The sequence below is a fragment of the Camarhynchus parvulus genome, chromosome 4 (genome assembly GCF_901933205.1).
Source record: "Camarhynchus parvulus chromosome 4, STF_HiC, whole genome shotgun sequence".
NCBI classification, from domain to species: domain Eukaryota; kingdom Metazoa; phylum Chordata; class Aves; order Passeriformes; family Thraupidae; genus Camarhynchus; species Camarhynchus parvulus.
This window is the reverse complement of record NC_044574.1, coordinates 18733767-18758163: the sequence shown is the minus strand read 5'-3', so window position 1 is coordinate 18758163 and position 24397 is coordinate 18733767. Positions and strand designations below refer to the sequence as shown.

Sequence of the window (24397 nt, the reverse complement as noted above, 5' to 3'; positions counted from 1 at the left end):
CGGGCACCGCGCGGGCGGGCGGGCTGGTGGCGCCCCCGAGCGGAGCGGCGGCCCCGCGCAGAGCCCAGAGCAGGCCCGGGGCCGCGGGCAGCCCCACACAGAGCAACTCATTTATTAATAAACTGCTCGGACAGAAACAACCAGGGCGAGCTTATACAGGCACTCCCCTTTTGAACCGCACTGTACCGTGTTTGACATTTAAGGTTTACACATTTCAGGTTGTTGAAGTTGCTGACATACTACATTAATATTCACACACACTCAAAATTATATAAAATACAAGCATTTTATTATTTCTGAGTTCAACAGTATTGCTTAGAATTACAAAATCCAGCAATGTCTGAAATACTGAAAGTTTCATAAAAGCAGCAATCTTTCTCCCCTTCCCAGTCTTAAATGTCCAGAAAATTATTAAAATAAAAATATTTACCACATTACTTAAGTCACAGACCTAAAAACATGACTGTCAAGTCTTAAACCAGGTAACTTAAACATAAATGCAAATGGCAATTGGCAGGTGAGCACAACATTATTCAGGGCACAAAAGTAATTCTGTGCTGTAGGTATTCCAGGTTTTTTCCTTTTTTTTTCCCCGTCAAAAAAACCCAAACTGTGTTTAGCTAGAAATTTAGAAGGCAGACTGGCTTTGTGATGAACACATTAGTGCCTCTGACATTAGCAGAAGAACCACTCTGGTGACAAGAGATGAACACATTTTTACACAAATGGCAAAACAAACCTGTAACGACATGGCGCAATTCAATTCCTTCATGGTGATGCATCTCCAAAGAAGTATCACAGATCTCCATACATGTGCTTAAATATACAAGGGCCGGACACTACAGTGACATTTCAGCCTCTGAAACATACACTTAGTGTATTTTGTCACAGTAGAAACTGTATTTACTTGGGTTGAATTTTGCTGTAATTCAACTATTAAACTATTTTTGGTCCCTGCGTGCAAAAAAGCCTATTTGTAGCATTTTTCCCCCTTCTCCATTTCTTTAACTTGTATTTCAAGGACAGATTGATCTTTTTTTTTTAAGTGCATGACTTTTCAAGTAACTAGTCTACAAAAATCTATAACCAGTTCAAAATACCAGGAAGAAATTCCAAGAAAAAGCATTTTCACAATCAAAGATAACATTCTAAACATTTTTTTAAAGCCATATAAAAAGAAATTTATAGTGTATGGATTCTTACATTTATATTAAACAAAAAAATCCTATTGTACTCAAAATTAGTTTCTCAGCATATGCAAATTTTCTTCCCTTATCCAGAATATTATTCAGAATACATTAATTTAGCCTATAAAAATACAGTATGGACAAATTCTTTTCATTCCCTGACATAAGAATTCACAATTTTGACACAAAAATTGTAAACTTTTATTACATTCAAAATACATTTCTTAAGTCTTTAGAATTTAAGTTCTGAGGTGTTGGCAGTCAGAGCTCTTGGTATACAGCAGAAGTACATTATTGCAGAGCCTTTACACAGAAGTAGCTTTCTAAAGTTAAGAGAAACTTACTCTTCCCATGTATTTTTGTTGCTACCAGGAGGAAAAGAAAGGCTTCCTGCTGTGAAAGGTCTGTGTGAAAGCATTACTCAGATGAACAATTCGGCCCTGACTTCCAGTGCTACTTCGCTCTACAATCACACGTGGCATCTGAACAAGCTGAATGGGACTCTTTTCATCCTTTAATGCCTGAGTAAGGTTTAGTATCTAAAAAGAGTAAAAGCAGGTGAGGTTAGGGTACACAAATAAAACTGCGGCTATCGGGCTTATCACTTTAGATGCCACTCTTCAATTCTGTAGAGGACTTCATTTCAAAAGATAGCTATTGCAAGTAGAAATATTTTATTTATTTGGTAACATGAATACATCCTACTGCAGTCTACGCTTCCATTCTTTTCCTATTTCATGCAACATAGGATGTACCAGCAGTTTAGCTACAACTTATTTTCATATCAGAAGACATGAAGCCATATAATTAGCTCATACCAAACCCAGTGCTAAGACCCAAATTCAGCCCTCAGCTCCCAGTAGTCTGTTATCTTTCCTCCAAAACTTCAGTGCTCATGGACTGCCCTCATAACTTACTCCATGTTCAATGTTATCCCGCTGAAAACTGAGGCAAGTATTCAATTTAGCTCTAGTGACACATTTGCATTATCCTTAAGCTTTTTTTCCCGTGCACAATGCCCCTTTCTTCCTTGTAAGACTTATCCTCTGCTTCTTCTGCTCTTCCATGGCCACAGAACACCGACAAAGTCTTTTGCATTATTTACTGCAATTTGGTTCTGCCAGCACCTCCACTTGACATTTACATTCTCAAAGTTCTAAGGCAACCCTTTGTAGATGTGTTACCCATTGCTTAGACTCTACATTCTTGAGAGAACTGTTTCTTTTGGGTTTGAAACCCTTCCCAAAATTTTCCTACACTTCACAGAAATAGGCTTCTAACTATGTTTGCTATCTTAGATTTAAAGACCTTGACTCTTCCATACAAGGTATGTTTCCCTACAGTTTCTGTATCTAGATTCTTCATTTTCTAATTCTTAAATTCTCATTTTTAAGGATGTATTTGGATGCTTTGGATATGCTGCAAATTCATCCCAACTGAATGAATCCCTTAGCATGTGATCTAGATAGCCAAGTCTTCTATAATGTCCTCGTAACATACTTTGGTTTTACACCAAAAACAAGTTTAAAATCAGTGCTAGAAGGCATTGTCTGCCAATGTATTTCCAATAGCATCCAAGGATTATTCATTATCTGCATTTCTTCCATGCCTGAAAACCTGACATTTCCCACAGTGAAACACACTCTTACATAGTTAGAGAGAAGTAAACAAAACCCCAAAACTAAAACAAATATCTGCTAAAATCCACCTGAGGGACAGTGTGTGAAGAAAGGGTCCATATGCAGCCTTTATAGTGGAAAATTAATTTTGACAACCTCAGCTACATCATTCTCAATTATATCAATCATGTTTTTCCTCAAGTGTTTTGTTAAATAACAGATTCCTTGAAGCCAATTGTCTCATCAGAAAAAACATACTTAATAGAGTTTAGGATGCATGAGTACTTCAAGAACCAATCTTCCAGTGACTACACAAACTTCTCAGAAGACTTATTTCAGAAACAACTCCTAATATTCAATTTAGTAATTAAGGTTTGCTGTCTATTAGCTACCACACAAAAGATGTTAACTGGGATTATGTTTGACTAAGCAGAACTGCAGTCTCGTGCAATGTACATCTTGATATAGGAAACACTACAGAGAAAACATTGAGTTAAGACACTCTAGGAATTGTCTTGAAACTATCCACGTTGAATTTATGAACACAAGGACTAAGTTTCAATAAATTCAGGGCAAATGGGAGTATTAATTTGCCTAGTTCAATTGCCCTACACTTGAAGAAATCACTCTTTTATACCTACAATGAACTAAATTTATTCTTTGCTAAAGCTTTTTCTCCAGTATTTGACATCAGTCAAATTGTAAAATACGAGGAAATGGAGAAACCCCCTCCTCGCTTACTTTAGTGTTAAAAAAAAAAAAAAACCACAAAAAAACCCACAAAAAATCCAGAAAACAAAACCAAACAAGCCCAGCATTTAAATATTATCAAATTTCTAAACTGAAAATGGCTGGACTGTTTTGAAGTATGGTTTCAACATTTGATAGGATGAAGAAATTTTATTACCTAATATTGCTTTTAATAATCAGGTTGACCCTCTAAAAGAAAGTCACGTTTATTTTAATATCATCATGAAATCAGACATCAAATTTTCCTTCCAAATTTATGACTCTTTTTCATTTTTAAAATACCTGCCAAGAATATACAGTTATGTCCCCCCTTTCCCCGCAAAGCCAGTAAAACAGAATTAGAATAAAAGCATTTTCTGTAAAAATAAATAAAAAAAAATCAGCATACACTTTCTACTGTTTTATCTATCCACAAATAAGAACAAACTCTAGAAAGAAATTTAGTCTTCTCAGATGAAAATACCTTCAAATGTCGATCATAGGAGGTAGTTTTTGTAGCTCTAAAGAAAGCAGCTGAGGAGTGATGACAAGTTAAATACATAAATAAAAATGTAAAAAAGCAGTCTTACCTGTCCCCTCATAACAGACATCTGGTTTTCAAAAGTAGCCTTGTCAAATCCTCTGTCAGTCTTTATTTAGAAAACAAACAGTTTATAGTAAATAACCTATTTATTTTTAGCAATATATTTAGCATTCAAATTCATCAATATCATAATATGCATATTCATATTTACCCACACTATAATAATTTTTCAAAGTTTCAAATTGAATGCTAGTATGAATCACAAAATGGTCAATTTATTGCATCAAGTTTACATATGTGAAAATGAAGACTGTTCCACATCATAAAATAAAATACATCAGTGGATACCACTTTCGGGCATTGGTAAATACCAACAGGTGGTAGATACCAGGCTTAATATTATCACACATCACAGTGCTCTTTCTCTCATGATGACTCCAGCAGAAAAATACTTCCTCCTTCAGATTTAACAATACTTTACTAACAAGCCCAGAGGCACTTTGAACACAAATGAACCAAAGATGCAAATATAGCAAAAATGTGTTTCAGGATCTAGTTTTGACATTACACCTGCATTTTCATTAAAAGTTTAAAATTTCCAATTCTTTCAATCCTTTATGGGATTATTTCACTTGAAGATCTGGCACAAATGGTTACAAGATGTTTCAGAAAAGGACACTCTTTACATGTCAATACTGTAGACAGTTTCAGTATCTTTAAAGTGAGTTTTAAAGTGAGTTTGACCTTCAATATGATCAGAATTTCAGCAGCAGCTTAGCACAATATATGTATATAAAATTAAGTATATGAAAGATATGGAAGTACTTTAAGTTATGTTAAATACATGATTACCTCACTGCTACACTTAAAGTCTATACACACCACATAGGTATGTTAAATGCTGTTTTTACACAGATCTGTGATGTAAGAGTAAACTAGCTTTAATTAATCATGTGAAACTTAGATATAGAATAATTAATTTATGTTTTCAGATTAGCTAATTACTATCAATTAACCACATTGGTGACAGTTTCCTTATAATTACATAAACCCTTTCTACCATGCCAATGTTAAAGGTAAAATAGCATAGTATCTTGGCATTCAGCAGTTACATGGTTATTCCTTTTGTGAATCTGTCCCTTGACAAGTATCAGCTACTTCAGTAACAGTCAATTCAAAGAAGCACTTGATTCACCTTAAATAGTTCATAAAGGTCTTCACAAAGGTCCTGTACAAAGTTCATATCAGAAAGGCGAGGAAGAACCAGGTCTCTGGTCTCCTGAGAGAAAGGAACTTTTGCTTGAGGAAGCCAAGCCCAGTGAAAGGGATCTAGAAAAACAGTGCATTTAATGATAAACAAGCAAAAATGAAATTCTGAGTCCAGTACTACCTACTGCAAGTTCTCACCTTGGATAACACCCCTTTTTCCCAACATTGTTACCTACATTCCTTTTGGCTACAGTTACCAGAGCAGCTTTACAACTGCTAAGCCATTTTTTCCAACAGTGAAATATATTAAGCAATAAATATTTAATTAAAGCAATAAGTAAAAAAGGTATATAAATTAAACATGGTAAGCAACAGTTGAGGCCTCCCCCTAGTTTAGTAAGGCAGTTTCCTTTGGAGTAAAATAATAGCTTCAATCAAATAGAAATCATTCAGGTATTTGACTCACATGGAAGAATTAACAAAGTTACTATTTTTAACATATTATAAATTTTTTTAAAATGCCTTTTTCTGACCATTTTGAAAGAAAAGCATTCATAACTTTTCATGTAATTGCTATTAGACAGCTTTCATAAAATTATACTGCAAAAGCAACTAATGTTACCAGATATTAAACAAGACACCAAACTATTAATTGCAGGAGCTGAGAAAAGCCACTAGCAGCAGGCCACCCCCTAAACTTGCTCACAATTGCCCACTGCCCCTTGAGTCTGACAGTCCAGCCAGTTTTCCACATAGTTCACATTCACAGTCTGTTCAGTTCATATCTCATGTTTCCCTACAAGAATACTATGACAGAGCAAGTAGAAGTCCTTGCCAAAGTCAAGAAAAAAAAATCAGTATTCACTGCCCTCCCCTCAGCCACTGAAGCAGTCATCATTAACAGCTGCCTAGTTATCAGCACAGTTTGTCCTTGGTAAATCCATGCTGGCTTCCCCATCACCACCTTGCTCTTCATGTGCCTGAACACAGCTTCCAGGATGATTCATTACACAGTCTTCATGGAGACTGAAGCAACCTCTCACATTACTGGAGTCTCTCAAGAGGGATGAGAAGCTGCATTACAAACAGCACCAGCCAGCTGCCACTGTTTCCTCTGCATCCCAGCCACTCCTATGAACTTCTGTGCGACCACCTTAAGTGCTCCCTTTCTTCTGCCTTGGGGATTCATTCCCAGGGGCTCTACTTCTGAGCTTTGAGATCCAAGAGACAGAGAGCAAATCTTACAAGTGAAAACTGAGGCTAAGTCAGCATTGAGTAACTTGTTCTTTCTCATGCCTTTATGTCTTTGCTACACTTTTCTTAAGTCCCACTCTCACTTCTAATCTACCCAGCTCTTTCTTGTTGCTCTTTATGTCCTCTGTACTCCAGCCAAGCTTCAACATTCCAAACTCCATTCTTGCACTTTTGCAAAAATTCTCTGTTTTTTCAGGGAAGTCTGTACATCTTTCCTTTTTCCAAAAAAGGTACTTAAATTTTGCATCCCAATTCAGTCAGGATTTCCCTGTTCATCCCTGCTGGACCAACTTCATGCCTGTTGCAAATTCTGCTCTCTCACTTTGAGAAGGTGATCCTCAGTGACCCAGTAGCTCGAGTCATCAAAACCATGCTCTAGGGGGTAAGAGACTACAGTTTGTAAAAATATTGCTACACGTTTACTTTGACAAAACTATCACACACCTGTCCATCTGCAAAAGAATTCTAAAGGATCATGCAAGTTTACTCTTTTTGATCCTGAAGTAAAGATGGTATAAAATAAGCAATAAAGCAAAGTTGTGTCTTTAGAACAGCTACAGAAGTGACTGTAGCCAAGAGATATATAGGACAACATCTATTTAGTATCAAGACAGAGACGGTGCAGAGCTCTGGGTGGAGTACTTAACCAGCCTTTTGACAGCATAACTAGCCCACACCTAACTGCCAGAATTACCTGACTGGATAATAGCCCACAGAAGTCACTGCAAGCCCTGTTGGGCACTTCCCTCCTAATGATGAGCAGTCAGAGATGTGGTCAAAAACAACCTCATTTTAACAGGCATAGTATTTTCAAGGAGATGGAAAATTGACTAAGTATTAACTTCTACTAAGTAAGCTAAAGCTGAAAACAAGAAAAAACAACCTGCCTACTTGTCCACCTACAACAGTACCCTTCATTTTGAAATAGAAATTTGGCCAACAGTGGGACAACTTGCAAATCTTTGCAATCAAGTTATTTTCCACTATGTTTTTCAAGAAAACCTGTGTAAGAAACATGATGCTAAATCCTTCCAATTCCACCAGTACATACAGTACTATGTTTATGAGTGTCCATGTATTAATATTGCTTAAAGGTAAAAAATGTGAACAGGAACCAAATCACACATACCATTGCAAAAATGGCATTTGTTGCTAACTTTCTGAAGAAGAGTACGTTATTTAAAAATTCAATAGATAGCTACAGTGATGATTTCTTACCTCCTTACTACAACAACACAAAGAAAAGTTAGTTCTTTGGAAGTTACACTCCCAAAAGGAAAATGATTGAAGAATGCAGTACTTACATGCCCTCCACTCATCAGGATGCTTAAAAGGAAATGCTAAACCATTGTCAATTGCAGCAATTTTAATAGATTCTTTAGTTACAGTCCACTGGCTATCCTACAGAAGGAATATTCAAAAAGTAAGTGATTCTCACATGCTTACACAAACAGCAAAACTCATTAAAAACACTAAATAATACACTCTGTAGCTCCACTGGTTAAATTCAACTTAAACAATATAGAGCAGTATCCAAATAAACTCCACCACGTAAAATTTCTTACTCTACCACCATTAAAGAGAAGCCCTTCCCCAAATAAAAGATAAGCAGAGCACCAAGGGATGAAGAAATGTACCTGAGCAACAGTGGATTTTGTCACTGTTATTGTAGCCCAAGCTAGTACAGCAAAAATACAGAACAATAAAAAAAATAGTTTCTAGCACTGTTCTACCTAGTATAATCAAAACAGCTTTGCCACTCATTTTGCCTACAATAATTTGTAGTTATCATATTTCTTGAGACCTTGCACCAGGATTAAGGATATGCCCTTAATCTCCAGAAAGACCCAGTTACAAAACTAAACAATTTAAAGAATATAAGTTTCAGAGTACAATTCTCTTACCTTATCTGACAGATCAAGTGCATCATCTTGTTTTTCGTACCTGACTAACCAGTTGTCGTTACCTCTGTCTTTAAACAGGAAAATGCATGTCACAACATGTCATTTATAAAAAAATCATCATCAAGAGTGACATGCAACAGTATTGTAAACTGACACTTCACCCATGGAGTTAGGCAAAACTGTTCAAAAAGGGTTTTTCCCATCACATGTGGTTTAATTTTACTGAAATGTACAGGCAACCAATTCAGTGGAATGACCAAATTTACCCATGTGTTCCTTCTTTAGGTTCCCCAACTAGCTGAATATGCAGCAAAATATCAAGAAGGCCAAAAGAAACTGTCTTCATACATTTTATGCAGAAAGATTGGTTGTGGTGTGCATTTTTCCTGAGGAAAACACTATCAGACCCAAATGACTTAATTTTTAAGCTTGTTTTAATGCTGATGAGGAAACGGAGAAGGCCTCCAAAATTGTAGATAATGTGACCTTTGACTACATGGAGAAAACAGACTCTACAAAGATGGAGAAGGGGCAAAACTGAACAGAAGGGCAAGAAACTGAAAATGCCTGCATTGTTCAGACAAAATTGTGAGATTAAACACTCTGACAAGGTCTTTCAGACAGAGGATGACTGCGTGGATTTGTAGGATCTTCTGTCATTTTAAGGTGCTCCCTTCAGTTTAATCATCAGTAGATTTTCATGTTCTATTATGATTAGATGTATTAGATGAAGGTAACATCATCCATGTAATGAGGTTTTGCATTTTGAGTATTTTCCTCACAACTTTAAGAATGTCAAAAAACACTGTTTGGAAACACTGAGGCTTATTTGATAAAGCTGACAGACCATCGCAACAGCTAGCAAGTATTATGTTCTTATGAAACTTTCTTCTAGTTTGCTTCTAAAAAGAGAATTTGAGAACAGGAAAATGAGTTAGACCTGGTATGTCTGAAGAAAAGCAAAGATTCCCACCTCTGCCAAAGCAGCAAAGTAAATATTTTAAACATAAAACTGCCTTTGAATTCCTCAAGAAGTAATTCACCTACATAGGTAACAGAAGAATCCCAGCTCCTAAGTGATAAAGAGTGCAGGAGAACAGACAGGTACACATTGCAGTGGTACCTCAGTGCCTACACAATGAATAGGAACTATTGTGTGAAACTGTGCTATTATCAGCTCCAGTTTAGAAGAACAGGAATTGTAGTCACAGGTTTTCTTATGGGTCCTGAAACCTCACCATCCTTTATCCTGACTGGGGGAAAATTTATGGCCTTCAATAAATGTGAGAAAAGCATATGAAATGCATTAAAAGCCTTAAGTACCACCTTTCAGGCAGCATTGCTTTCTGCCTCACAAAAACAGAAAAATACCAAAAGAGAGCAACAAATACCTGTATTTCTGATGACATAATCCAAGATAACCAATCTCTCAAACTGTGACTGAAATTCTTTCCTTGTGTTCTCAGGTAAAGGATCAGCTTCAAACTTCCTGAGCCAGTAGTCAGCTTCCTTATATCCTTCAACAAACAGCTGAAAGGAGCCAACCTGAAATATTAAGAAACTGCATTTGGAAAATGCACATGGGTAGGTCACATAAGTAATCTCAACATTAACAGAAAAAAATTCATTATATACTTTCAAAGTTCAGAGCACAGGAAGTATGACACAAAAAAAAATAAATTAAATAATAAATAAATTTATCTTTCATTTCTATATTCTTAAAAAAAGCTAAGAGTCAAATCATGTCAGGGTGAGTCTCTGGGGGTTCTAGTGATGGTTTTTTAAAAATATTTGTTTAAATCCTCAGAGAGTTTACCAGGAATAAAATATAGCTATGCAGCTCAGTGTAAATGAACAGTTAGTATTACAAAAAATATATGAAACAGAAAGAAGTAACACCTGTTCCCTTTTTCATTGGAAAACTTGATTCAATAGTTCAGAGGACACTCACTAAAAATTACAAGAGAAACATCTTCCTCTCTGAAAAGCCTTAAAACATCACTGATAAGAACAGCAGCATTAACGACTTTCTTCAAGAAAGATGCTTTTTGCAAAAAATGGCTGAAATGCACTTCCCAAAAGAGTCCAAGGAAGAACATGAGCGCTGGCATAGGCTCCATAAGTATGTGAAGGGTGCTCAAGATTGAAATTCAAAAACTGCTATTTGAGAACTAATATGCAGACAGATAAACACACAGCATGTGGAATAACCATTCTCATCCAAGCTTGCACAACCCCTGTCACATGGATCTAAACTGCTGGGAACTGCCACAAGTGGATTACCCAACTGTACGTAACCTGTGCTTTAAAAGCTTAGGATTAGAACACTAATGATATTCTGGGGATACAGTAAGACTCATTAGGCAAGACAGATGTGAGGTTTTTAGTCAGTGTAGTCTTCACATAAGACAAAAGAGAGGTAGGAAGAACACAACAGCAGGGTACCCAAAAGAATAAAAACAATAGCAGGCAAAAAAAAAAAAAAAAAAAAAAAAAAGAAAAAATTCTAAATTATATAAACTGCAGGGGAAAAAACCAGACTGACAATATCAAAGCATGACACTGAAAAGACAGGTAGTAAGCAATCAATAGAGCAAAAGTGAGAAATATAACAATTAATATGTTACTACTCCAGCAGAAAACTGGACTGTTAACTGAAACAAAACCTGAAAATATTTTTAAAATAGTTCAGAAGAAAGAATGATGTAAGAATGGATACATGTTGCATGGAAACAGTTGTATCAAATTTCAGACAGTTTTCAGCAAGCAGCAAGTTTTTTTCTTCTATCATGGAAGTTACTTATAAATACTCCTTTTTAAAAAGAAGTTTTATGTAGGAATCAGGACATGCACAGATTTCTTATTTTTGATCTTACCTTAGGAGGTAGTCCAATTCTATTAAACTTTTTAGCAACTTTTGGCACTTTCTCTAAAGCATATTTTTTTCCTCTTGACTTTGCACGATCTATTGCACTGTAATTAAAGGTCTCGCTGACAAGCCAGACAACCTTAAAATTAAACAAAGTTAAACACAGCTCAGAATTCCTCATTATTTCAACTGGAAATTTACAATTCATGTTATGTTCAGTTATAAAGAAAATTTAAAAATAAGAAGCAAGTATCAGGCGTTTTCAACAGATAAATTTTATAAGAAAAGGTGAATGTTCTCTATTTTACACATCCCAAACAAAAATGGGAATTTTATATGCTGACTTTTGCAATTTCAATCTCATCAAAACATGAGGCACAAAAGGTATTGGAAAATGCTAGAAAGTGGTTCCAAAGAAGAGATTCAATTCAGATCTCAAAATTATCCATTACATCTAAAATCACAGTCACTTTTTTTTACATCAAACCACTGTGCCTTAGTACTTGCAGAAGTTTATAAATAACTTATAAATAACACATGAAATAACAGGTTATCTATACAACCACAGTTCTGACAAATATGTCGGCACTTTTTTTTTAAATTCAGTAATTTATGTGTTTTAACTTTTACCTTAGTTTTAGGTACAACTCCAAGCCCCAGCTTCTCATCCACAAGATAGGCACCAGCTTCAGAGAGATATCCCTGATTTGGAACGAGGCAGCCTCTGCCAAAGCAGCAAGGACAACATATTTTGTGAAAATATTTGGTCCATTTTGGATTTAGATGTCCATAAGGCTCTTCAGATTTTGGTTTGAACACTCCAACAATTTTCTAAGGAAAATAACATAAGATTAAAATATGAGCACTTTGAGTTGCAAAATATTAAAATTAATTTTAAAAGCAGTTATCTGAAAATATTGGTTAAATCATATCCAGTGTGTTTTACAGTTGTCCTTTTCAGATGATGAAACTAACAAAACAGAATTCCAAATAAATTTATCACTAAACGCTTCTTTAGGATTAGTACAAATTGAAAATAAGCTCTTCATAAGAGAAAATCCAAACCAACATTTACTTTTTCAAAACATTCTGTCAAAATTCAAAAGAATTGCATTTTAAAATATATATTTAAGTTCTTAAAAAATATGGTTTTGAAAATAGCTTTAAAAACAATTTTCAGCCCACCAACAACACACTGACCACTTATTTCAGAGATGAAATGGCCCCACGAAAGTGACAAACATATAGAACACTAAAAATCAAGTGATTTATTTTCTTTTAAATCTACTTTTCTTATTACCCTGAGTTTGAATGGATCAAAATGACCATCAGCCATCATTTACATTAGAGACACACAGTAAATCTTAAACTTAGTCAGAGCCCTGTTTTTAAAATTAGTCAGAGCCCAATTTTGGACACTATGCTTTAAGAAATCTTTTAACAAACTGGAGAAAGCTGGAAAAAAAATAAGAATAAGTACAAAATATGTGAATAATGAAGGACAGTAGGAACAGTGAATGCTTAAGCTAAGAGCAAAGTGAGGCACGAGGAACTACGGAATAGTTGCTATAGAAAAAAAGGAACAACACATTTACTGTTAATGAGCCAAAAAATGACAGGGTTAAAACCCAGCAAATAAGCTGCAAAAAAAAGAAATCCTTTAGAAACTTAAATGCAGCTTGAGACTGGAACAGCCAGCCAGGTTCTGCAGTCTCCTAAACAGGGTGCAACTAACAAAAAGTTAGTTAGACATTCCTCAGGAGCTATGTTAAAACAATGCTGCTCCACAGCAAATGCATTAAATTGGCAATTTCTCAAGGTGCCTTCTCCACAGGGCTCTATATTTGTTAACCTCAGTCCTCAGGGTTATTACCACATTAAAATATATAACCTTTCAATTGTCTGTGATAAACTTTGGCCTAGTACACAAAGTTCTCATAATGACTCTTCAGTAGCTTAAGTGGAATGCCATAGAAATTCTGCCTCTTCTCACTGGACAATGGCAAGTAAATCAAATTCTTTGTATAAATACTTAAGGACAACTGTTGAAGAAGCATTTTCACATATCAGTACTTCACTAAATCTGTGTGAAAAAAGTGAGTTTCTCATTAAGCTGATCACTACCTGTTGTTGCACCAACACTCAAAGCTGATTCACACTCAGGTCATGAACATGTTTGCTGGCAGTCAGAAACCAGCAGTATTCTTCAGGAGCTGCTGATTCAGCTGCATTTGGGAGAGCATCTGACCAGCTGGTTTAGCTTCTAGAGATTTTTCAACCAAATTTTCCAAGACAATCTTGCTTTGTCTAAGATTGCCCAAGATTAACTAACTAACTACAGAAAATTTAATTCATTCAGTTTGTAAACAAATACACAAGACACCAGGCATTAGTAGCATCATATGTCTCATCTATCCATGCTATTATTTGCAGTCATACTATAGAATTAGTGTCCTATCAACAGAGTCAAGCAACAAACTGACAACAATTCTCTTGGGTTTATATGCTGTTATCAGTGATTCTAAGGTTGCATTCAAAACCTTGAATACAACTGTACAGACAAAATTCAACTTAGACCTATACAAATGCAATAAATATTCCATGCAATGTGAGAGGCCAGCAAGTTTTTTGAATACTTAAATTTTTTCTCTTGTGTTTTTATTTTTAAATCACAGCATTTGGAATACTACCTTAGCAAAATCCTACTGTTAGGTTTAGAATTGTTAAAAAGTTATTTATTTTTTTCCTATTGAATCACATGTATTTACCTACTTAAAACAAAGCTAGCAGCTTTGCTCTTCTTGGAATCATTGTGGTGTATTTAGAAGTACATGCCAAACCTTTAATTATCTCTTCTGAATCACTCTCTGGCTAATACTTCCTAATAAGTGCCCATTTCAAAAAGGAGCTTAGCTCATTCTGTTATCAGCCTGGACTATACTGTGCTATACAGTCAAATCTAGATATGGTTTTCAAAGTTTTGCTGAAGTTAGAACTTTTGCTGAACTTCACAGAGCCACTGCTTTTGAGGACCAGAATAGAACAAAAAAGCTCAATCTACAGAACAAGCTACCAAGGCCAGCCTTAATTGTGCCAGTCAAAATGCATATATAGACTGACTCTATTAACACTGGCAATTAGTTGAAACTGTCAAGAACATATTACAGAACAATTTGTAACAGACACAATGTCTTTTATTTATTGCTTACACAATGAACAACAAACACAGACATATTCAAGCCTTCTGTAATAGTGCTGCTTAAGTACTGAACTCCATTTCAGTATGCAACCATACAACTTTAGCCAATATATGCAAAAAGCTAATTTTAATTGTGCAATTTGAAGTTTATCTTTCTGATAGAACCAAATAAGCATATAAGGTGGCCTAATGGAAACAGCTTATTTTATCTGTAATTTGGTATTCATTTTGGGCACTTCAGAAGGTGACCAGCAAAAAGGCTTAGCACATCTTTAATGAGCTCCTTCCCAGAATAAGAAAGGGATTACTCAAGAGGAATAGGAGAAAGCAAGTGACAGAACCGGTCTGAAGTGGAATGATGCAATCCTCAAACAGGATCTGAAATCCATTCTACACATGAAAGCTGCACTACTGACAAAATGAAGTTTTATCAGACCTTTAATATGGATAGCAAACATAGATAAACTCTAGAACAAAAGCAAAATTTAAAGTCTGCTAAGCACTCAGTATCATTTATTCTCCCAGTCCCATATCCCAACTACTTTCATATTTTGCAATGATTTTTTTTTCTGAACCATATAAAATAAACAGTCTTCTTCTCTCAATCTTTGTTTCTCCTAAATACTTATATTCAAATCAATGACCTGCATAAGGGAGGAGGGCAAGTCACTACTGGAAACTTAATTAGGAACAAAAACAACACAGCAAAAGAAAAGTGAAACAAATAAGAAAATCATCACATAGGAAACAAGGAATAATATGGCCCATCCAAAATACTGTGGTTACATTTACACTAAAATGATGCACAAATACTCTCTCACCATTGCCAGGGCTCAGTGAGTACCTCAGGCATTTACTAGTGACCAAAACCCAGCAAAATCAACGTAGATAAGCTTCAGACAAAACAGATTTGCACATATGGTATGATTTCCTTTCCCTAGTGATTTGTCTACTAACTTTCTAAGAATAAAAAAATCTTGATTGCACAGCATTGAGAAAAACTCAAAGAACTTGAGATCTAAGCTACTAGAAAAGAGAGTAACCTGAAGCTGGAACTCTGAAGAAGTTTTTATATTTACAGCATTGCATGTGATAGCAAGAATCCCACAAAGGCATTACAGAAAGATTTATTTTCCTTCAGGTTTCAAAAAGAGAATCTCCTTTTTATTTTCTCCACCAGAATGAAGGGGATCATTACTAACAGATGTTCCTGGAACACAGGCATATGAACTGCAGCTTTCAGAAGATTTTGAAGGGGTGGTTCTGCCACTTTCCATAAAAATAAAATCATAAATTGACATATTTATTCATATTAATGTTAGGTAGCTACACTTAAATAAAACCCACTTATTCAATAAAGTGTAAAAACTATCACCAGAAAATTGCCATTAAAACAAACTAAACAACTATGAAAATTAACTGGCAAAACAGGAATATATTTTCTAATGACCAATAATATGACTAAAAGCTAAACAAAAACCATGCTACCTTCTAAACGAAAGGGAAATTACTGTTATGGGAATCACAAAAATCTTGCACATGCCCTGAAAACCTAGGCATTCAAAGTGTTCCAACTTCCATTTCCAGCACAACTGGGATCTTCAGGATTAATGAACACCTAAGAACTAAAAGCTGTTAATTGAGCTTAAAATAAAATCATATGTGACAAATTAACAGAAGTTGAGCAGTTGGAGGTCTTATTTTGCGAAACAGGTCAGCAGCAAAGTAATTCTAATTTAAAGAAAACGATGTGAGAGTGTGTCTGAGACATCATTTCCTCTTACTAAATAATGCTAACCACATGTTACTTCTCAAGAGAGAGATTCAGGTAACTATTACTTCTCTGTCTCAAAGTAACCTTAGGACACGTCACTGACGATCACTATTCAAGGTACCATTTACCAAGCAGAGAAGGGAAAACCAAATCTTGCAGAGGGGAAACCAAAGATTCAGCAGACAGGTACAAGTTGAAAGGTAGATTTGATTATATCACTCTCCTTGCCCACGTACCAATCATAGATGAGAAAGGAGACATGACCTAAATAAAGGGCCAGCTAACAAGAAAAGAGAGAAAACTATAAGAGGCTTAGCTAAAGAAACTTAAACCACACTGAAATCAGGAGCTCAGTTGGGCAAAAATCAGTTAAAAAATACAGAGAACAAGATTCTACACAAGGGAATTCCTGAATTGCTTTCAGATGTTAGAGGCCCTTTTTTTCTCTCAGTTTTCCTTTGGTGCAGATCATTAAAAATGTGATAAAGCTGCAGCAGAAATAATAGTTATTTTGCCTTAGCTTATGCAGCAAGATATAATTAGAAATGTAAGTATTACTTGCATTAACTTTTCAAAAATAAATTTTGGCACACAATAAATTATTAAATAACTTATTTAAATTAATAAATTTAGATTAAATTATTAAATTAATAAATTTAATAAAATCTAGATAGAATTTTTGAATTTCTATTTTGAGCTTGCTGCTGATGGTGTGTCTAAATTTGCAGTAACATGCTCACCCCTTTTGGATCCTTAGCAAAATAACTCCCACTGGATCCTTGAGAGATTCTTTCTGGAAAAACTCCACACTCTATAGCTTGTTCTGTCCTCAGAACAATTTCTGCAAATTCTGGATCATCTAAAAATATATTCATATCTGCAGTATGTCCTGTATGCCCTGAAAAACAAGAAAACAACCAATCTTAAGTGCAACTTGTACTACAAATTAAGCATAAGCAAAGACACTGATAAGCCAACAGCCTTCCCTGCTGACACCCATCCAACAGCAGGCTGAAAAATCTGGCCCATTCAATCAGTGCAAGTTTTTCCACAGATTTATCCATGTCTAATCAACTTCTTGTTTCAAGTAAATCAGCCAAATCTGCAACAACAAATTTGAGACTGCCACTGCTAAGTGTTTACAATTTTCAAGGATTTCTCTTTTTAATATTTACTTATTAAACAAATCTAAGAAAAAAAAAGGTTCAAAGTCACAACAGTAAAAAAAGCATGAAAGATTTTACATATTATTTTTGTGCCCTGCCCATTATGCACTATTAGAGTAGTATTGTAGCATTCATTTAAGAGCTGGGCTAACATGTTTATTATCTGCTAAAATGCAAGGAAGTTAATCCACTGAATAATCTGCTACATGTAGCACTCACAAGTGGCACCAAGACAGCAGTGACTCCTGCATACCAGCACCATTCCAGCCTTAAAACACTGTAAGCAACTTGTAGTATTTCTTTGCCTGCAGACCAGAAGTCAGGTCTGTGCAGACATTTGTGCAAACCCTAGCACTCCATGCAAGCATTTAGAAAGACAAGTAGAAAGGAAGGTGCCAGAATACTACTGACTTTTCAATTTTTAAAATATTTCTTCACAAGTTTTGATACTGTAGATTATTATACCTTCTTTTAAGGCTAGGATTGTTTCACATGTTCACAGAGTGCATTCTAAAGGGCCTGTGCATTAGGGCTCATTTCTCCATTAACAAACAGCTACATTATTCTAAATTAAACATTTACAGATAAAGTTGCTTTGTTCCCATTTCAGCAATTGAAGAAATTTAATATCCATCCTTCTGGATTGACAACCAACACAGAAACCATTCAAAAAAGATACTCCTTAACAGTTTGTGGAGAGTCAAATAAAAAGGAAAAAAAAAAAAAAAAACAAAACCACAAAAAATCGCTTTTTTTGTAGCTCAGGACAGTTTTTGAAACTTTTTAGAACATTTGCACTTGTTTGCATGTACCACTTAAAATAGTAACGTGGACTCCAAACAAAAACAGTCAAAAAGCATTAAAAAATAGGAAAATCTTAGTATAAGTTTGCAACAAGGAATAGAAACCTTAAAACTAATAGATCATTCTTAAGAATCAACAGCTACAGCCCATGAGATCAGAATCTGTTTTAATTATTTGGCCAATACTGTTGTGAAAAACTACACTTTAAGACTTTAGAGTAGGACAACAAGAGGGAGGGAAGAGGTTCAAAGGTTTTCCTGTCTACTTGAATGAGTTTGGGAAATAAACCAAACTTATTTTTATGGAAGAAGTAATTTTAAATCAGTGGTTCTTATTTCACAGTCAAGCCTCAACTATCTCCACACATCTACATCACATCCTCACACAGCTGAGCTCCGACTAGTTCATATTTTTGTCAGGGAAAGCAAAATCAGGGTTGTGCATTACACTGTTACCAAATGAAGTGCAAAATCTGTGCTTAGTCATTCTGCACAATTAGCTTCCAGATGAAGAAAACCTAGAGATGAACTTTGTATCACATGGATTGCAGTTGACTGGGTGGAAGACTCAGAGGTCAGTTTTTAATTTCTGTGCATTTATTCTAGAATCTAGAACCACTAAGTAGTCTCACTGTCTGAGGAAATTCTTCAACCGTGTGTTTTCTAACATAAAAGATAACTTCAGAAAAAATAAATTAAAACCAATTAAAACTTCAGAAAAATAAATTAAAACCCCATTATACTGCATGCTGAAAGAAGATAAAAATAATTTTTGAAATTAATTATTTGCTCAGTATTGCTACTGTGCTGCTAGGAAGCATGTTACAACAGTAATGTGGCTGTACAAAAACATTTAGGCTGACAAGGAAACCAGCACCTTTAAGGAGTTTATCAATCCTCTCCATATGAAAATAAGCCATATTAATTGAAGATAGTATTTGCTGAATGTGGCAGGGTTTGGGTTTTTCTGAGTTAGTTTCTTTTTTAAAATTTTTTTAATCAAGTTTTCCACTGAGAAAGCATGTTATGTCACAACTTATTCCCAGTACAGTCTCTAGACTTACAATTATAACCAATTAAGGTTTCTCTTGCAATTACTCTTGAAAATTACTCTTCTCATTAAACTCCCACTAAGCAGAGGGCTCACGCACACACAGTTGAACTAACAAGTTTGAGAACTTTTTTCACATTAATTTGGACAAGGTCCAAGTTTGTGAAGCCTCTGTATTGGAATGATGAAGACTTGCCAAAGAAGATACAAATGCTATCATCCATATATGCACCTCAACCTGTTCTTCCATCAAGTTAGCACGACATGAGCTAAGCTAAACTAATACACTTTGCAAGAGTAACAGGAATGAACTCCTTCAGCACTAAGCTAGATTTATACTTTTTAAACATTAACATGATTAAAGGTAGGCACTTTAACCAATTCCATCTTCTCCTCTTCTGACCACAACTCCATTAAGGATACACTGCGTTTCAATAACATACATGAATAACATCTGGTGCATGTTGGTTCCCCCTGACACATGAAACAATCTTGCACCTTCAAGGGTTACATACAGAAAAGGTAAGGACAAGGAAACAAAGGAAAAGAATCTGTAATCAATATCAGTTCTGAGATTTTCTTACATACTTTTGGGGCAGATGCCAAGTAGCACACTGTATTCACCATCCTAATTGCTTCAGTGGTGCAAGACCCATGGCTCCAGCCTCCACACTGAAGCACCAACTTCTTTTTAAAGTTTCCAGAAATACTTTACTAGAAGCACTATTTCTTTAGCAGATCTTAAGTCTTGTAGGAAAAAGGAAAACTCTAACATTTAATGGCATGTTTACATTACAGGTATGGACTACACTTGAGACCAGTGCTTAAAAGACAAGATTTTTCTGTCTTTATGGCTGAACAATTAAAAGTTATCTGTAGTTACTAAAACAGACTTATTAGCACAACTTATTTTGTTAAACTTGATGGGGGGGGGTGATGTTTCGATTTTTTTTCAAGTACTCTATTGTTGCCAAAGAATCAGTGTTGCCAATCTCTGGCAAGAAATCCTACAGTATAATTACAACAGCAAAAACAAAGAAGTGATAGAACTCCACATACTTCTGTCAGCAAACCCGTCCTAGAGGTAAACTTTTATAGAAACTTGCACAAAATCAGAGAGCTTCAAAGTCTAAAGAAAATAAAGTAATTAATAAATATCACGTAATTCATCACTTTTCCACTATATTTAGAATTAGATAATGGGCACCCTTACATCTGTTTTCAAATTAATAACTAAGTTCTTGCATTTCTGGACTTTCACATTCTATTTCACTCTTTGAGAACTGATTTGAAAATACAAAGAGAGGATGCATTTTTATGAAAACCAAAAATATGTCAGTAGAGCCCACATCTAAAACTCTTAAAGCATGTGACAGTTACAAAGTGAGCATATGAGTAAAACAAAGAACAAACACAGACTGACTTGTTTTTCAAGATGAAACGATGGGGGTCACAAAAAAAGTAGTTAGTGGGATATGCAAGTCAAACTGAAAACTTGACACTTCTCCGACTGTTCAGGAAGCAGCAGCCAGTCCCACCACAAAACAGTCTTTAAAACAGGTAAAGCCACGAGTTTCAAACAACACTACAGAAACAAACAAACAAGGCCCAACAAAGCAGCAGAGATCGGGGAGAAGTGACAGTGGAGACACTCATGAAGATGCAAACAAGTTCGTGCAGCCCTGCACATAGGGACAAAGCAGTGGAGTCTCTACCCGTTTGCAGCATCTTCATTATTAGTCAGCGAGCCCATACATCTAGAGAGGTCAACACACCTCTCCCCTCACCGATGCTGTGCCATCGGACACGGCCCAGCGAGCGCACCTCAGGCATTTTTGTAGCCTCGCTGGAAGGACAGAGCGAGGCAGGGGCTGCCTCTGCCCCCAGACCCGCGGCCCGCCCTCTCCCGGCGCTGCCGCCCCCCGCGCGTCCCCGGGCCGGGCCGTACCTGCGGCGGCGCGGCGCTCCTGGCCCAGGCGGCGCCCGCCCGCCGCCCGCGGCCGCTCCCCGACGCCCGCAGGAGAGGCTCGTCCTCCCCATCCCCTTCGGGTCCCGACTCCTCCGACTCCTCCGAGTCCTCCACCTCCTCGAGCCCCGGCTCCCCGCACTGCCGCACGGCCCCGCCGGGGCGGCTCTCCACTCTGCGGCCCCCGTCGGGGTGGCTCTGCCTGAGGAGGCGACGGCGGCGGCTCCACGAGGAGCAGCAGCCGCTCGTCGGGCTCCTCCGCGCCCGGCTCCGCCATGAGCGGCCGGGGCCGGGGCCGAGCGCGGCGGGAGGAGGCGGCGGCGGCGCGGCCGGGCGGGCTCGGGGCGCTCCCGCCGCTCCGGCTCCGGCTGCGCCGCCCCGCGCGTGCGCGCGGCCGCCCCCCCACCTGCCTTAAAGGGGCCGCGGCGGCGCCGCCAGCGGCAGCAGCTGCTGGGGCTGCTCCGGGCGAGAGACCGGTCAGGAGCTCGGACAGCGGCTTTCAGCGCCCGACGTTTAACTAATACATCCCTGGCACTCGCCTTAGCTCTACACCTGGAACATGCTTGCCTCCTGGCCACCACTTGCCATAGCCAGCTGCTCTCCCTCCCCAAACTTTGCACAACATTGTTCTATACTATCATCACGGTAACTTTCAAAACGAACCCTAAAAACAGCATGGGAGAAAACAGTATGAATATATTGCCATTATTTCCACGTTCCCCCACTATGCATGTGTTATTAACTCAAGAAAGCGAATACAACTATAACCACAACATATACAACGATATAACATATACAACTAAAACCCCTGCATCGGATTTCAGCCTGGATGCGTTCTCCCAATCCTGTCTATTGAAGAGGGGTTTTCCTCGAGTTTTGGTGAAATATGGGAGAAAGATACATGCATTAAATACTGGCATAGAATTGAAATTATGGGTTATACTGGGAGCAAATCAATTCTCAGCTAAAAATAGTAATTGTATATATTTGTTATTCATTATTCTCATAGTTAAGAGCATGGTATAAGAATTTAACATGTGCATAATCTGGATTATGGGGAAAAAACCACTTTTCTTATTTACTGACAAAATATAACCTTACTGAAATGCTGGACTTGTGTTTGTTTTGTCTAGGGTTGCCCATCAGCCAGTGGACTTTGGAGTTAAGCTGAGCGTCATTTACCTGTGTAACTATTAATATCTGTAATATTTGATAAAATCTGTTCACAATTGCATTTCTGTTCCTATTCCTGTCTATTAAAAGTGAACTCAGTCAGCTGTTAATAGCCATTTGTTGCCTAGTAAACACAAATATGAAGGTTACAGCAACTGGATGTAATTTTCCACACAGAAAATTAAACAGATGTTAATTTCTGTGTGAAGCAAACAAAAAGATCAAACTAAAAGGGAGAAGTCTGACGTTTTCCCCAGCATACTGTTAAGTAAGCCTGCACTTCCCTTTAGCTACAAGTGAGTTGTGTCTGTTCCAATAATGTTCCATTGAACAGTCAATTCACTAGCTTCTAAAAAGATTGAGAGTTAATGCTTTTGAAAAAAATAAAAACTCATTGGTTATTTCATAGAAAGGCCTGGGTTGGAAGGAAACTTAATGATTTTCCTTAAAGACCTTAAAGATATTTGCAACTCCCCTGCTATGGACAAAGACACCTTCCACTAAACCAAGTTGCTCAGACCTCCACTGAACCTGGCCTTATACACTTGCAGAGATGGGGCATTCACAACTTCTCTGAGCACTCTGTTCCAGTGTCTTGCCAGCCTCACAGCAAAAAAAAAAAGTTTAAAAACCCTTATTTTTTTCTGGTTTACGTGTTCATCTACACATAATACTGTATTTTTAAATGCAATTAACTGGTAATTTTCATCTTCTGCTTCTATAAGAATTCTGCAACTTGCTCACAGGTCTTGAACTGACAAAGCCTTGACATTGCCTCTCTTCAGTAGTGCAGAGTTCAAACACCATGAGAACTCATAATTTAAAAAAATACACACTACCGTCATAGTAATTAACAAACCATTAATTTTAATTCCAAATAGCTAATACTTTTCAATTAGCCACCTGGATTAAAATTCCTAAGAATTACATCACATAAATAAGATGGGTCATTTTTCTAATGCTAAAGCTTTTGTCCCTATCTTTCTAACCAACAGAGCAAACTTTGTCATCTGCTCATATGCATTTGAGCACTTTGTCGGAACACCGGGGCGGAAGAAAAAGAAGGAAAAAAGGAGGAATTCTCGCACAATGTGCGTTTATGGCTTTAGCTGAGCACCCTCCTGTGGTACAGGCCCGGAGGAGCAGCTGCTCCAGCAGCGCCGGGGACTGCGGGCACCGCGAACGGGGAGAGTTCGGCTTGTGGAGATCTCCTCTGCTCAAAGGGCTATGAAACTGTGTTAATCATAGTATGAGCCAGCAATTCAAACAGGTGGGTAAGATTTCTCTGCCAAAACGCTCAAAATATCCTAATCAGGCTAACTAAACTTACAGAAGCGGGACCGTCGCTACGTACACTTCACACGCCAATTAGCCGTCTGAGTTTAAAACTGTAAAACAGAAGAATCAGGTAAGATTTCATAGACAGATTCAGTCGACCAGATACAGACTGGTTATAATTAAACATTGGAACAAACACACCACATACGTAACGCGCCTCTTAATTTTTTTTACGCTCCCTACTAGTTATTTCAAGAAGGTAAATGGGAACCTGCCGGTCCCGTGGCCGCCGGGAGGCAAAGCACAGCGACGGCGGCCGGCTGCCCGTGCTCCAGGGAAGCTTCCACCTGCTGAGGCCTTACTGGCAGCTCCTAGCAACGGCGCAAAGCCTGGCCTGCAAATCTCCTGCTGGTGTTGTGTTAAAAAAAAAAAAAAATTAGGTCTCCCTGGGTAACATGTCTTTGTCCTTGTGATGCAGTTTTGGGTTATACCCGCAGCCCTAGCAGGCTGCTGCTATTCCCTGAGGATCGTCCCACAAGCACCTGTGTCCCCAGACACGTCCCGAGGAGCAGAGAACGCCCTGGCCCTGGCGGAGCAGCGGGGAGGTACACGGCCGTTCTCAACAGCCTAATGCTGAACTCTGCGGGGCAGGGAAAACCAGCCCACCAACAG

The 24397-nt window shown here is 37.4% G+C and overlaps 1 protein-coding gene across 1 annotated transcript; it reads right to left on the bottom strand.

Moving 5' to 3' along the window:
- Positions 1–149: 149 nt before the first annotated feature.
- Positions 150–21604, bottom strand: PI4K2B (phosphatidylinositol 4-kinase type 2 beta). The gene is given in 12 exon segments (XM_030948096.1): positions 150–1726; positions 4126–4185; positions 5275–5408; positions 7847–7943; positions 8447–8514; positions 9838–9991; positions 11323–11454; positions 11946–12146; positions 17029–17186; positions 21257–21280; positions 21283–21446; positions 21448–21604. Coding segments are annotated over 12 exon segments (1470 nt in total). The 5' UTR covers positions 21552–21604; the 3' UTR covers positions 150–1552.
- Between the last annotated feature and the right edge of the window lie 2793 nt (positions 21605–24397).